Here is a 16,319-nt window from a genome sequence, read left to right as displayed (position 1 = left end):
AGAAAATTACCCTATTTTGTTTTCAGGCACACATGTTTATTTGTCTACAGATTTTTACTGAAAGTCCGGGGTAAGATAAAGAAGCTATGCACAACGCAGAACAACAGATTGTAACTGAATATTATACAAGACTGAATTAAAAATCTGCTAGCTAGTCCCTAACATTATTCTGGCCTCACCACTCACATCCTCTTGCTGTCATTTTTTGGAACTCTCAAATTCCTTTAACATTCCAAATCCTCTTCCTTTCTTATTCATTCTAGTTTTATATCATCTATCTTTTTCATAGTTCGGCTCTGCTGACCTTCTTTACCAATCCATTCTGGTAAACCTCACTTATTCGGTAATATTTGTAAGTACTTTAAAGGAGAAAAATTAAAGAGCAATTAATTTTACCTGGGCAGCCTGTTAAATTTGTGCCTGACAAGAGCACACTTCCCACCACACTTCTCACAGGAATATTCGAGTTCTTCTGCCTGTAAAAAGATAAGAGGGAAAAATAAAGAAGTATGAAGTTGAATGAACATTACCCCATTAAATGCTACTAATCTTCAGTATAACTACTTCAGTGGAATGACAGCTCCAACCAGTTTAAATTTTGTGTCTAGAATCATGAACCTTACACTAAATTAAGACCTAATCCTCAAAACAGTTATAATAGCACACCCTATTTTAGAATTCCTAATTTCCTTTTTTAACACAGAAACATCTCCACTTATGACAGTAACTAGACTCTACAGTAGCAGACTCTCAACCTTTTCCCCTTGGGTACACAAGAACCACTGCCAAGAGTATATCCAGACTTAACATTTGGCCATAGCAGAGATAAGATCACCTTCAGGTTAGGCGAAGTTCCTGGTCTGTTAGGTGTAACTCTACCCCTTTCTTATAATGGAACTCAATCTTCTGGTGACAGCCCACTAAGAACAACTGCTCTAAAAGGATCAAAGTTTGGGGTGGATATCATTACCTAGAGAAAACTGAAACAAGAAATCCTTAAAAAATGGGGGTAAAGATACATAGGAAAATCTTCAAATTCTATGATAATAACAGGAATAGTAGTAAGGAATGATAAAAACAAAAAGAAAAGCAGAGTATTTATTTTTGGGTGGAGCTAAATGTTCATCATTTAAAGAACAGAATTTTTTTTTTTAACCTTAGGAAGACAACCCTGCCTATTTGCTACAACAAAACAAGAACCACTATTACAAAAGATGATTCTGACAAATTTCTATCAGTTATAAGGACTGCTACACAACAGGTTCAATATGCCCCAGAACATCTATAACACCATTATCACAGACACAAATATTTATTTACAGCTTTGGATAAACATGACTTTTCTGTTTCTAATAGAACCTACAACCTAAGGGGAAGCAAAGATTTTTTTTTTTTTATTTCTCAGATCTTAGTATACTAACTTACATACTGTCTCCAATTTTAAACTACCCAGTTTTAGCATGTCACTTCATATGCTTCAAACTAATATTTGTTTACAAATAACTGCTTCTAAGTTGTCTAAAATATTTGCTGTTGAGTCAAATGCATAAGCTACTTAAGCAATCAATTTTTTTAAATAAGTTAACAATTAGATTTATTAAGCTTTTAATAATATTTATAAATATTTCTCATTTGTTTTTCCTGAAAGTAATTTTGTCCAAACTCTGCCTTAAAGAAACTTCTTTTCAAATTCAATTATCTATGATATTTAAAATTTAGTTATGTGACAATACTGAAAAGATATTACTTACCCTAAAGAAAAGATCAAGAGAATCTTGAATTGAACGAGGAGGGAGTGGCTTTTTCCTTCGAGGAAGGTCAATTGACAGGTCATTAAATTGTTCTCTTTTGGGAATAATCTCTCCACATCTGTCAAATAAAAGACGGCAAATTATAACCATTTAGAAGCCTAACTGCAATACTAAATAAATACAAATATACTTCAGAAACACTGTTCCCATACAGAATTTATCGGATACTGGCAACTTATCAGGTACTAGTCTGAAATTACTCTATTTTAGACTATGACTAGGCATAAGAAATATACAACATTTAAGACCTTTCTCAAGCTACCTTAACCCTTACTAAATCAACAGAGGTAAAACCTCAATTACAAGTATTTAAGTACTTTCTTAAAATGTGAAAAGACCTGAAGTACCATGATTCTGGCATTTTTGAGAAAAAGCAAGGAAGCTAGTTTGATTAGAACAGAATGAACGAGAGGAATAGCAGTAGGAGATGAAGTCAGAGAATTCACTGGGGAAGAGGGGATGCTGAAAAGCAGAGTAAATGGGTTTTACAGATCACAGTAAGGATTTCGGCTTTTATTTTAAGGGTTACAGAGCAGAGAGTTGACATGAATTAACTTTCATTTTAATTGAATCATTCCAATGTGTTTAAAATAGAATACAGAAAGAAAAATAGAATACAGAAAGAAAAGGACAGAAACACAGAGACCAGTTTAGAAGGAATTGCAAAAACCAGGCAAGAGATGATAGTAGCTTGGTCCAGAGTGATGGCAGTGGAGGTAGTAAAAAGATGTCATATTCTAGCAGTATTGTGAAGAGTTGAAAGGATTTGCTGACATATGATATGAGCTACAAGAGAAAGAACTAAGAAATATACCACATTTCTGAAACGGTCATTACTGAGATAGGGAAGACTGCAGAAGGTTTATGAGAAATATTAAGAGCTTAATTTTCGATATTTTAAGTTCTTCAAATGGAGAATTCATAATTCTTAGTATTCAATAATGTTATTAAATATATTGAAATGGCTTATAATAACTAAAAACCAATCAATTTAAACTATAATAGTTAAAAAAAGAAAGAAGTACACTTGGCAAACTGGCCAAACTAACCTACGGCCAGATTAGACAAGAGGCTAAATATGAAAAAATACAATTCGAGGAATAAGGTACATGAAAACTTCCTTCGGCAGAAACTATTTTGTGTTTAAAGACCTGTCTTAAAGAAAATTACTAATAAAGCAACTAAGGCAAGGATTTCGAGGAGACAGATGTACCACAGCTGCTGTGGCCCCACAGAACCTTATCACCTCCTGGACTTGCCGAACTCCTGGGCCACTGTTCAGGCTGGCTGCCTGGTGGGTCTACATCCATGAGCTACGCCACCTCATGCCCTGGTGCACACACTTCAACTGTACACCTGACATCTAGGCTGCACAACTGTAGTGCCTGACTGATGCTGCTGGCACAGTATGGCAGCCACCGCTGTGACACGGACTTCTTTCTTCCTGTGCTGCCCGTAGTCATAACTACCAGAGGCGACGGAAATTTTCCTATCAAAAAAGACTTTGGTTGGTACCCTCACAATTAAATAACAATAAATAAAAAACTTTGCTTCTCTCTCTGACTTGAACAAATTTTGTTTGTAAAGTGCACTGAAAGAGAGAGAAAGATGGCTGTCTAGAGTATAATTAACTGCCAAGGGCTCTCTAGCTTTTATAAGAAAATGAGCTGTATTTGTAAAACCTGGACTTTTTATTTAAAAAATAATTTATCCATTGGAGGAAAAAATAGCTGAAGAAATAATGAAGGTAAGAAAAGTCACAGACCAGTGATTGCGAAACTACTGTATTTATACTGTCCACATGGCTGTTTGAAATTCTAGTCAAAAATACTAGAATATCATAGCTGGAAGAGACCTCAGTGAACACTACTATTTTCAGCAACCTAAGAAAAACAGATAAATGTGGAAGACAGAGAATGAAAAGCTAATACATGGCTGCTGAGTATTCCAAAAGAAAATTCCAGAACAAATGGAAGAGAAGCAGTATTTAAAGAACAGTGTTCTTGAGTTGAAGAAAACTCCAAATCTTTAGATGAAAAAGCCCTATCACATTAAAAGCAAAATTAACAAAAAGTGTCAATACCTATACATAAAACAGTAAAACTGAGAAAAGAAAAAAAGTAAGGAAGGCAGACAGGCAGACACAGATTTTCAGGAAGAAAAAGGTTCCTCAAAAAATCAGACTTCTCCCAAGTAACACAGAGTAACAGACTACACTAAAACAGTCTATGTAATATGATGAGGGGGAAAGGCTATGTGTGACTCAATAATTCTGTATTAAGTCATGTGTAAAAGCCACAGAATTAACTCTCGCTTATACAGGAGCTGTGAAGAATTCTACTTTCTCTTAAAAATGTATTCAGAGATGAACTATCAATAATTAGAAGATTAATCAAAATAGAACCTTTTGATATGAAGTGTAACATATAGAAGTCTAGATAATGAGCACAGAAATGAATTATATGTAGAAAGTAAATCTGAATAACTAATGCAAACGTGGTTTAAAAACACTGCAGAAGTTAAAAATAATTCAAATTTTATCAATTTTGTAAAAAAAAAAAACCATTTTTAATTTAAAAAACCCCTAATCTTGTTCAACAAAATAAGCAACTAGGAGTGAGTCTTTTTAGGGAAAAAAAAAAGTATTCCCAAAGAACTAGATAGTCCACACAATGATTAAAAGAAACACCCCCCACCCCTAAAAAAAAGAGGTAGGTCAAAATTAACTGTTTCGTCAGCACTAAGGCATTTGACAAAATAATATTTAAGTATTCTTTAGTTCTCACCCCAGTATTTTTATAGCTGATGACGACACTAAAAAAGGATGTTTCCCCATGACACAGGAAGATGAGATCATTAAAACCTTCAGAAGAGTTTTAATCACTTGCCATAAAGAATAGAAGTGTTTTAATCACTTGCCGTAAAAGGGGAGAGTTTTCTGGGAGACTACTTACGCTTTACAGATGATGGAGTGCTGAACCTCAAACTCCAAATTAGTAATAACGGGGCAAGTGTATACTCTAGTGGCTGAAATATCTGGTGAATTTTCTTCTCCAGAAAGAGGTTCAGTCTTCCAAGTTTTATTTAATTTTTCCATATCTTCTTTCAGCTGGTCTAAGCATTGACTTAGAAATTCATGAGCATCCTAAGGCATAATATCTTTAATCAGATCAAAACATTTCCTGTCACAATAACAGCTTATCAACATTGTGATTTGTACAACTAAAGCACTGGGAAGTCAACAGCATTATAGAAAAAAGATCAGATTTACTCTAATAATTTTATGGTACATATTTTGTGAATAAAAACAAACAACAAATTTTATATTCTTTACTATCAGTTGGATTAACATGAATGAATAAATGAATCACTTCTTTGTTTTTATAAAAAGGTAATTTTTCTAAAATAGCCCAAGTTCCTGTACTGGCAAAGCCTATTTTGATTATTAAAATGACAAAATACAAAAAAGAGCCATATTGAACCTTTCCAGAAGTTATCAGGTTTTTCAACTTGTGATGAACACACACATATATACAAATCTCACTTTAAAAATCAGGTAACACACTTAAATCATTTCAATTTCCCCTATAGCTAAAGTGTTTAAAAACAATTGGTACTCACATTCTGCATATACCCAGAGAATCGCTCTGCTGTAGCTGAAATGGCATTTTTAACCTTCTTCAGTAAATCTTTTTTGGTTTCTGCATTACAGATATCTTTTTTAACAAGCAAGTGTGCAAAGCGTCTGGTAAAACGAAATAGACAAGTTTAGCATGTTTTACAAAACACTGGATGGTGTGATATTTTAAAGACTGCTAACGGCACATAAAATTTTAAGTGTCTAAAACTCTATTATTCTACAAGAATAAGGCGGAAGGTTACTTAGTAAGTACATAACAATTACCTGATAAGTGCATTGTGTGGAATTTTCTTCCATGGAATACCTTGCTTAAGCAGGTCATTTGCAAATGACTGAAGTGAAAATAGGGATTGTAAAATAGCATTCATATAGCAGGTATTTCCCAAATTGGAGAAGCTGAAAATGAAAGAAATTTTCATGAAAGTACTTCTGAAGACAATGGTAGTTCCTGAAATATGTTCACTCGAGTAGGGGTTCTCTGGTACAGCATGCATTAGAATCGTCTGGGGACTTACTGCATACACACATTGCAAGGCCCTAACTCCACAGTTTCTGATTCAGTAGGTCTAGACAAAGAAGGTGCAAAAATAAGCATTTCTTAATTTTTAAAAGCCCCAAATTAAACTTCTAGAGATAAAAAACAATCTTTGAAAAGAAAATTTGAATGAATGAGATTAATAGCATATTAAAATCAAAGAAGGAAATATCAGTGAACTTGGAAGGTTTAACAGCATAAGTATCAAAACTGAAGTATCCATATATTTTATATAATACATAAAAATTATATTTTATACTTTAAAACCAAATACATGTATATACTTTGTAAAATATTAAATACAATTATATTTTATATAATATGTAACATTTCAAGTATCTTTTATCTATATAAAAAGCAAACATGTTTTCTTATTTACCCTCCTTTGTTATACAAAGGAAACATATTATGCAATACACTTAAAGCAATTTGATTTTTTTACTTATCAATATATTCTTTGTTAATTTTAGGTTTGTTTTTAATTACAGCCATCCTGATGGGTATGAAGTGATATCTCCCTTTGGATTTGACTTCAACCATAAAAAGGAAACCCTGCTATTTCAACAACACAGATGGATCTTGAGGGCATTAAGTGAAATAAAAAAAAAAAACAACAAATACCATATGATCTCACTCATATCTGAATCTAAAACAAAAACCAACAAAACAAGCAAAGAAAAACAAAAAAACCCACGAACTCATATATACAGATAACAAACTGAATAAATTTTAAGTTTTCATCTCAAGAAAAAAATACTTTGTATCTGTTTAAGGTGACTAGGGTTAAGTGCATTTATCGTGATCATTTTGCAACATACATAAATATTTAAATCGTTATGCTGTATATTTGAAACTAACATGCTATATGTCAATTATACCCTAATAAAATTTTTTTTAATTAAAAAAAGAGTAAGTCTTGGGCAGTTTCATTCATTTTCGATGCTCTGAAACAATTTGCATGGCGTTGGGATTTTCTGCTTTCTAAAGATTTAAAAGAATTACCCTATGAAAACACTTGAGTCCAGTGTATTTTTTGGAGTAGGAGTTCCTTTATAGATTTCTTTTTTCTTCTATGGACAATGGTCTAAGATTTTTTTTTTTAAATCTCTACGGGAATCATTTAAGTAAACTATATTTTCTGAGATAATTATGTCCATTTTAACAAAGTTTTCTCATTCTTTTTGACTAGAGAAGTACAAAATAGTCTCAAATGATTTTAAAAACTTCCCCTATATTAATATTTCTCCTTTCTCATCTTATTGTATTTTCCTTTTAATCTTGACTCAAAGAGTAGTGATTTAAATTGTTTCAAAAGTCCATATTTTGATTTATTAATAAAATTTATGTTTTAGTTCTCTACCTCATGCAATTCTAATTTTTAACTTATTGTTTTGCTTTTACTTTCTTTGGTTTACTTTGTTCTATTTTTTTTTTTGAATTTGGAATTTATTCACTCTCATTTTGATATATGTTTTATATTATAAATTTTCCTCTGATTACTGATTTAAATGTTTCCTATAGATATATAGTGTTTTCATTACCATTCATCTTCAGAATATCTGTAATTTGTGTTTGAGCCTAGGGTAATTTAATGGGATTTTTAGAGCTTCTATTTGGAAAGTACTTTTTTGACATTTAGTTAAATTTTTAATTTTATTTGACTGTGATTAAAAGATATTGACTGTGTTATTTCTACTTTATGAGGCCTACTGATTTTTCCTTTGTGCTGTAAGATATGATTAATTTTTGTAAGTGTTCCATATGTGTTTGAAAAGAATGCATATCTTCTATTGTAAGAGATAGCATTTAATATATATCTACACATCTATCTGATTATGTTGTTTAGATCTTTTATGTCCTTACATATTCTACTTTATTGGGTGTAAGGACTGCAACCTCTGCTTTCTTACTGTTTCCAATTAGGCAGCTAAATCTCTCCCCTTTATTTTAAAACTTCAAAATCACTATTCTAGGATTATCTCCAGTATACAGCAGAGTTGAGTTTTGCTTTGTGGGCCAATTTGAAAATATTTTTCTTTATTAGATGTATTAGTCCAATAACATTTCTTGATATGACTGATATATCTGGAGTCAACTCTACCATTTTGTTATAATTTTACTTAGTTATCTGGTGTGTTTTATAAATATTTCTTTTTGTTTTAAGAAGCCTTGTATTTTTTGTTTTACTGGTTATATGTGTATTTATATTTTTGTATAGTGACCTTAACCCTTGTTTCTTAAGCTTTTCTTTTACTACCTAGCTATTTTAAATGGCATCCTTTGACTCACGCCTTTTACTAATGACACAATTATATTATTCTACTTTCTTCTTTGTCCATTTCCATTTTCTTTTAGTTATAATTGTACTTCTTTCTTAAAAGACCTAATTGTTTATATACCATCCTTTTACATGTGTTAACACTATTGGTTTAGTCTTAGCTCTACAATGGAATGTATGAAATGTTCACCATTTATTTTTTGTCAGTGTCTCTCAGGAAGAGCATACTTATAACACAGTATTCTGAGCTCTTCCAGTTCAAAATTTATTTTCTCCAGTTTGCATACCTGATAGCTTGGTTTGGCATAACATCTATGTTCATCCTTTCTTTCCTCAAGTTTCTTAAAAACGATGTTGTGTTGTTTGAATGATGACTTTGAGAAGTCTGGTGTCAATCTATTTCTAGATTTATACTAGATAAATTATTTCATCTTTGTGAAACTCAAGGCACAGAGGATTTTTCCTTTAATCTTTAAAGTCTAATAGTTGTACTAAGATCATTCAATTTTCTAGGTACCTAGAGGGCTCTTTCAATTTACAGATTCAGTAATTTTATTTCTGGAAAGTTTTTTGGGGTTACAGTTTTAAATACTAGTTCTGTTTCACTTTTTTCCCCTGCTGGAAGACAGTATATCTAACATTGGACATTCCTTACCTGTTTTCCAGTTCAACTATTTTTCTCTGTTACTGTTTATAGTTCTTTATATCATTTCTGGCCTCTTGGGTTATTTTTGTTTTTCTTCAAAGACACTTCCTAATTTTCATTTGAATTTGGTTTCCCTTGGGGGCCTTTAATCAGACTTAATTTTTGATATGATGTCTTTCTTCTTATCTTTTCTCATTTCAGGCAACTGTCATTTCTTCTTGATTGGTCATTTTAATTTTCAGTTTGAATCCCTGATGCATTGTGCTTTTTTCATATTTTCAAATGCTTATCTGGGGATATTTGATTACATTTTGAGTGTTACATAACAGTTTTCTCACAGTTCACATCAATTTTAGGGGTAAAATTTTTATGGTCTAAATATTTTATGTTTTCTGTTTATTTTTCCCCCTACAGTTTTGTCTGGAATTGGCCTGCCTTTTTTATGTTCGTATTCATTTAGTGAGTAGGGTTCCTAATTCAAGCACACCCTCTTCTGATGGTTAAGCGGTTTCTTTAATGGCAGCTGGTGGTGGTGGTGGGAGAGGAAGAGGAGCTGGCATGCCTTGTTTACCTTTTATGTCAGCACAACCCTTAATTTTCCTCCCATTTTTCTCTTCTTTCTAAACCAAGTCTCCAGATTTAGGTGATTCTTTCCCCTCCAAGTAACGCTCTTTTGAGACTGTTACTTCTAATATCACTTACTTTCAAGTCCCTTCCCTGTAAAATGCCGCGAACTTACCAATATCCAGACCTATATTCAGTATTACAGTACTTGCTATTTGAATTTCTCTTTCTTAGGGTGATTTTTTTCTGGTACCTCATCTAAGTCTTCTAAGTTTTCATGGACTCTCTCAAGCCTCCTATCCCTGTCAGCAACTACAGGCTTCAAATAGTTAAAAACAGGTACACTGCTAGAATTTGGTTTGCTTCTCTACTTAGAAGGTAGACTAAAGGTGATGGAATTCTTTGTATCCTAGTAATGCTGAAGGTTATGTGTGCTTTTTTTTTTTTTTTTTTGCATTCTTCATTCGCTTTATACATTTTGGAGGATTTGTGAAAACACTGGATTAGGCAGCCTCTGAGATGCTTTAGACCTGGCATTTTTATACTCTTTTTTTTTTTTTAAGGAGTTCTTTGTCCTGAGTACTCAGTCTACTTAAAATAGTACACTCTAATTCCTGGACGAAGTCCAAAAAAAGAAGAGCTATATTTCTAGAGATGGGTAAAAGTACTATACAGAAATTAAAGAAACACTGCAGGTAAGACAGGGAACCCGGAGTAACTCACAAGGATGTCAAAAGACTCTGAAGAAAACTATAAAATACACAAAAGGAGGCAGTAAAAAAAAAAAAAAAATGAGACAGGATCAAGGTATGACAAGATCTAGATGAAAAATGGTCACAAAATAGGATAAGACTAATATAAGAATGCTGTCTGGTAATGAGACAGCAAGATAACAATTTGAGGTAGACCAATCAGAATGAAGAACAAAGGAAATAAAGAATTAAACTGAAGGGTTAACATTTGGAAGACAGAACAGAAAAGAAGAGGCTCAGAGACAAGAACAGGTAAGCACAGAAGAAAGTGCAATATATATATTTTCCAAAGTTCAAAAATTGAACCAGAAAATGGACTTATTATTTATGGATGTGATAAATCTTTAATAAATGAGCAAATATTTTAGAACTGTACTCATTATGACCCCTCCCATCATTATTTTTCACATCCATCAAAACATACTTTAGTTAAATCAATTCATAAAAAGAAAGGAAAATAAAAGGATTTACATACCCCTGTAGTTGTTGCTGTTGGTGAGAAGAAAGGGGGACTCTTGGTTTGTTCCAGCCAGTATAATCTTGGTTACACCTCAGTTTTTTAACAGAAAGAGGAGCTGGCTGAGGAAGAAATCCCAAACTTCTTTTGGCAGAGGGAGTTTGGCTTGAAACATTAGTCCTATAAAAAAATAATAGAAAATGAAAGAGCAAAACAATTTTGAATGCCACTTTTCCCCCCTAGTAGATTCAGAAAAGTCAATGTCTAAGAAAAAATCTAAATTTGAGGAAATATCAGTAATAATGATCACGTGAGAAAAAATTCCAGAGATGCAAGTCTGTTGATATAGAGCTGAAGAGGCATAAAATACTGTACCCACTTAACCTACCATCAAAATAATTCAAATTAATGCCTAGGAGGAAAACAATACAGTTTTACTTTTTTATTCACTTTTATTCACTTAATAAATACCACACATTAGTTTACCTAGTCTTGAAAACATCTAGGCAGTTAACTTTTTTCACTATGACAAAAAATGATACAATATTCTTATATAATCCCCTTGAGAATGCCCTCCAGTTTATATGCTTAGAAGAAAAAAGGTTAGTATTTTTAATTTTCATTTTACTTTTCCTAGATATTTTTCCCAAAAAGCTGTACCAATTTATATTTCCATGTAAATAGTGAATTTCCATTTTATCACCAATCTAATAAGTGAAACATGATCTCATTATTATTTTATTTTCCTGATAACTAAAAAAGTCAAATATATTTTTAAAACTGTTTTCTCTGAATTCCTTTTGCATACCCTTAGTTTTATACTGGGTTCTTAAATATCCGTAGATTTTTAGATAGTCTGTATTTTAATCCTTTGTCTATTATTCTGTTTCAAATTTTTGCATAGTCAAATTTATCAATCTTTTCTTTTAGTTTCAATTTTTTGTATCTGTTTAAGAATCATTCTGTAACATAAGGTCAGAGAAATTTTTCCTATGTTTTCTCTTAGAAGTTTTAAAAGTTATTTTCCCTTCTATTTAGGTCTTTAATCTGTTCAGATGTTCATTTTTTTTGTATGTCATGAAATAAGAATATGATTTACTTTTTTATAGAGAAAAACTGTCTCCGAACAACTTACTGTTTATCTAGGCCATCTGTTAGCCACTATTTGGTTTTGTTACTTTATTTAAAAAAAAAAAATTGTGAAGTAGAATACTTATACAGAAAAGTGTATAAAAATCAAATGTGTACCACTGTGGTGCAGGATGTCAAACAGTGCGGGAAGTTGTATGTGTGTGGGGACAGGAGGTATATAAAAATTCTGTACTTTCTGCTCAATTTTGCTGTGAATCTAAAACTGCTCTGAAAAATAAGGTTTAATTAAAAAAAAAAAAACAGTGATGTGTGGAGCTAACAAATCTTTATAAAGCAAATACCTATATAACAATCATTTAATGTCAAAAACTCCCAAATGCTTCTTCCCAAACACACCCAGTTCCTCTACCCTGCAAGTTATCACTAGCTTTCTATCAGTTTTGTTCTTACACTGTAGTTTGGACAATGCAAGGTATATTTGTTTCCATCTTTTTGCTCTCGAACTTTCTGCATCCTTATATTGTAGTTGCTACTCTTTTCGACAGCAAATAGATTATCATTTTTTCTTTAAAATCCAGTCTATCCTACTCAACTGGAACATTTAGCATATTCACATTTAATATCATTACTGATTTGGGTTAATAACTGTTATAAAATCCTCGCCTACTAATTCTATCATCTGTGTCATTATCTGAATAAATATTTATTAGTTTTTATTTTCCTTATGAGTTATTTTCCTAGCTATAAGTCTAGGGATAGTTTTCCTAACTGAAGCAAAACCTTTTTTAGCATTCAAACTGCTATCAGGAACAGAAACTATGCCTGGATTTAGGTTAACTCCAACTATTATTCCCTTAGTTCCTTTTGGGTAGTTCTTTTTCTGGCTTTGTTTTCTCACCTGTATAAGCTAATAGGCACTCACCTGGATACTCAAGAGTGACCCTCTGCAGATCTCTGAAATTCTTTCTCTGTGCAGCTAGCTTTCCTTTCTAGTACTCTGTGAATTCTAGCTGCCTTGGCCTCTCTGGATTACTAGCTCCATTTCCTGAACTCAGGAAAAGCACAGGGTTCTGCCTGGTTCTCCCTCTCTGTGCTCCCTTTCTCAAGGAAGCAAGCTGGGGCAGTCATAAGGCTAATTTCATTTGTTTCCCATCTCTCAAGGATCAATGTTCTTCACTGACTCATGTCTAATATTTTAAGATCCATTGTTTCTTATGATTTGTTCAGGTTCTTAATTGTTTCATGAAGGAAGATATATGTTTAAACTTAACTGTGGCCTCCTCTCAAACTGAAAAACTATACTCTTCCTCACTCTTGTATTTCTTCCTCTTGTCTAATATTTTATTAATTTTTTTGCTTTTAATGCTACCATATCCTCATTTTATAAAAATGATCAAAATGTATTTAGATGCATAGAATAACCCTGGAAGATTATTAAAGTAGCTGCCTCTGGCAAGGGAAAATGCGCCCCTGGGAGTGAGTAAACAAAGGGAGATTTACTTTTCACCATATGCACCTTGTACCTTTTAAAGTTTCTACCATATACATTATTATACAAAAGAATAAGTTTTAAAAGTATTTGGATTTTAAAATGTGCTTTTAAAATTATTTTGCTCACTGCTATTTCTTACCTCCACTCCTTCCTTTGTTCAATTTTCTTTTTTCTGAATAAATTCTCTTTGTATTATCTAAAAACAACATTATGTGTCTGCGTTCTTCAATTACAATTTAGCTGGGTATAGAATTCTTTGATGCCATTATTCTAGTGTCTTCTGTTCCTACTGTTGCTAATGTCAGCTTGCTTTACCTTTATAGATAACATATATTCTAGTGGCTTTTAAAATATCTTTACCCATCACTTTCCACAATGTGAATTTTTTAAAAAATATATTTGCTGTTTGGTATTTGTTGAGGTGGCTTTTCCACATATGGTCTTTCGTAATTTTCATCCACTATTTCTTTGACAAATTCCTTGCTTTTATTCTCATTAGTCTTTTTTTCCTCCAAATGCTATTAAAACAAAGAAGGTAGACCAAGGAGCTCAATATAAGTCTCTTAATTTCATTTACATTTACCATCTCCTCTCTGTGTTGCATTCCATGATCATGCCTTCTTGACATGCTCAGTAGTTTCCCCAGTCTAGACCTTTAATCTTCATACAACTTTATGTTAGGGGTTCAGAATTCTTGTCCCTATGATGGTAACACAAAAGCAGATGCCAGTAACAGCAATTCTCATTTTCATATATTTGCTCTCTGCTCAGGGAGCATCAAGCAAGCAGCACATTTTGGTTCCAAACCCAAGTGGCAATAATACAAAATTGTTTTGCCCTGGTTTACTTGCAAGCAGAGCAGTTCTACATACCCGCCTTCATGTAGCTTCATATAAGAAATCAAATTCTGGTCTGGGGTCAAGTTCAGTTCCCAATCTAATGTTGGCTTTGAAGACTCAGCCCTCAACACTTGACTCCTGTATGTGTTTTCCATGTGCCTTATAGTTTCAGCCTTTATTCAATATCTGTTTTCTCTTAATAACCAAAAGAATCTGGAAACTTTCACCTTATCTTTGAGTGCAGTTTTGCATTAAAAAATATTTTCCCTCAATCATTGCTATGTACAATGAGTATGCTCATTTTATTATATTAAGAAGAAATTTTTATTATATTTAATAAATCATTTGTAAACCAACTTGGTGTTTTTTAAAAACTTAGATTTCTTTAAGATTCTTCTAATAAATAGAAATATGTCAACCTTCCTCTCAAATTCAAACAACTTAGTTACCACTGAAGTTATAAAGTGCTTGAAAGATACCACTCAAGACTAAATATATAATATCAAATTCTTTACTTTATCTTAATCATTTTATACAAATAATCAAGATGATTTTACCACTTTGAATAAATTCTAGTAAAAAGTGAACTATAACTTAACAGACCATTATATCACATATTTATTATACATTATCATTACCCTCACTTTTTACATTTACCATTGCTCCTCTGTGCTGCATTCTGTAATCTTGCCTTCTTAACAAGGGCTTATCAGTTGTCTGTATATCAAATAATTTTCAAAAAAAATTTAATCTGTATCTATAGAATCAGCAATAAAACTTCTGACTAGTCTTTTCCAGTAAGACACTAATTTGAAACTTGTTTTAAAAAAAAACGAAACAAAACAGAAAATGCCTTAACTTTTGGTAAGTAGCTTAATAAATACACAAGCAACAAAGCAATTTAAAAATACCTCAGAGAAGAGATCTTAATATTCTTGTCACTCGGGATGATGAAAAATACACTGGTCTAGAATCAGATCGCATTGCCTGTTACAATCTATGGCCTCAGTACAAATCTTCCTAGAACTCAGTTTATTCTTTTCTTGAAAAACGTAAAAAAGAAGAGCTTGAACTAAAACCTTTGTAGAGCACTTTCTGAGATGTGGTATGATTCTCATCAAATTTTATTAGGGTATTCACTTAGCGCAAAACCCACAGCTTATTCCATTATTCAGTAGTCTAAAGAAGAGAGTTCTTCAAGTTCTTTGCAAGGCATATAATCAATGCATACCTGTCTAGATTAGTGCTGCCAGGAGAGTAGTCTTTGGATCCAGCTCTGCTACCATAAAAGGATGACGACTGCAAAGGTAAAAGCCCTATAAAATGAACACAGGAAAAATTTAATTTCTAAATCACCATTCAAGTTCAATTAATAATAAAATTATACATTGGGTTTGTTTATATTTAACTCTTATCTCCCTTTCTTTTCATAAAATACTGTGGAAAGGTTATAATAGCAAAGAATATCCTCCTGCTCCATTTTTTAAAAATTAGTTTTTCTGATTTCCTCCATAACACTACTGTTTCTACTTTTTTTTGATTTATTCGTTTTTGAACAGTATCAGCTGACTCTATTAGGAAAAATTAGAAATCTCTCATTTACATCACCCCTACTCTTGTTTTCTTCCCTCCAACCAATTATTAGTTTTGTTACATTTTAGTTCTTATGATTAATTTTGTAATTTTAACATACTTAAAACTTCTGTATTTTGTTCCATGAAACTTATCACTTGACTACTTACTTCCTTCTCTCTCTTCCACATCAACTTTTATCAAATGTACCTGAACACTGTTAAGGCTTATTATATCTTTAAGTATTCTGTTTTCTAACTATAGGTCAATTATAAAAGCTGAAAACCAATAAGTGGAGCTTACATAATGTATTATTATTTCTTAAGTAAAAATTATATTAGAGATACTTATTTCTGTAGGAGGTACAGTGTCACAATTCTGAACCACTAAAAGGAGACCATCCCTATAGTCATGATCAAATGAATTCCCTTAAACTCTCAATTTATCAAAATCATGACATATTTTAGTTTGCTTCAATTTATTTAAAGTTGACATAATATTCAAATCAATACCAGATACCTGAGTCTCTAAGTAGTTCAGGATCAGAGAGATAGGTTAAGTGCAGGAAACGCTGAGAAAAATTCATGGACAGTCTAAGTTCCAGTTTTTGTAAAAACAGGGTGCAAGGTAAGATTAAACAA

General features: G+C 32.2%; 1 protein-coding gene across 3 annotated transcripts in view; it reads right to left on the bottom strand.

Annotated features, from left to right (window-relative positions):
• USP37 (ubiquitin specific peptidase 37) overlaps positions 1-16,319 on the bottom strand; it is a 71,946-nt gene that overhangs the window by 28,820 nt on the left and 26,807 nt on the right. For all 3 annotated transcript variants that reach the window (XM_036237925.1, XM_016156691.2, XM_016156693.2), the window contains 7 exons: positions 15,338-15,422; positions 10,702-10,863; positions 5,716-5,847; positions 5,433-5,556; positions 4,766-4,956; positions 1,752-1,869; positions 397-476 (listed from right to left, as the gene is read on the bottom strand). In XM_036237925.1, the coding sequence (XP_036093818.1) occupies positions 397-476; positions 1,752-1,869; positions 4,766-4,956; positions 5,433-5,556; positions 5,716-5,847; positions 10,702-10,863; positions 15,338-15,422 (892 nt within the window). The remainder of the gene's footprint in view (positions 1-396; positions 477-1,751; positions 1,870-4,765; positions 4,957-5,432; positions 5,557-5,715; positions 5,848-10,701; positions 10,864-15,337; positions 15,423-16,319) is intronic.

Source organism: Rousettus aegyptiacus, unplaced genomic scaffold, assembly GCF_014176215.1.
Source record: "Rousettus aegyptiacus isolate mRouAeg1 unplaced genomic scaffold, mRouAeg1.p scaffold_m13_p_2, whole genome shotgun sequence".
Taxonomy (NCBI): domain Eukaryota; kingdom Metazoa; phylum Chordata; class Mammalia; order Chiroptera; family Pteropodidae; genus Rousettus; species Rousettus aegyptiacus.
This window is presented reverse-complemented; position numbering and strand designations above follow the sequence as displayed.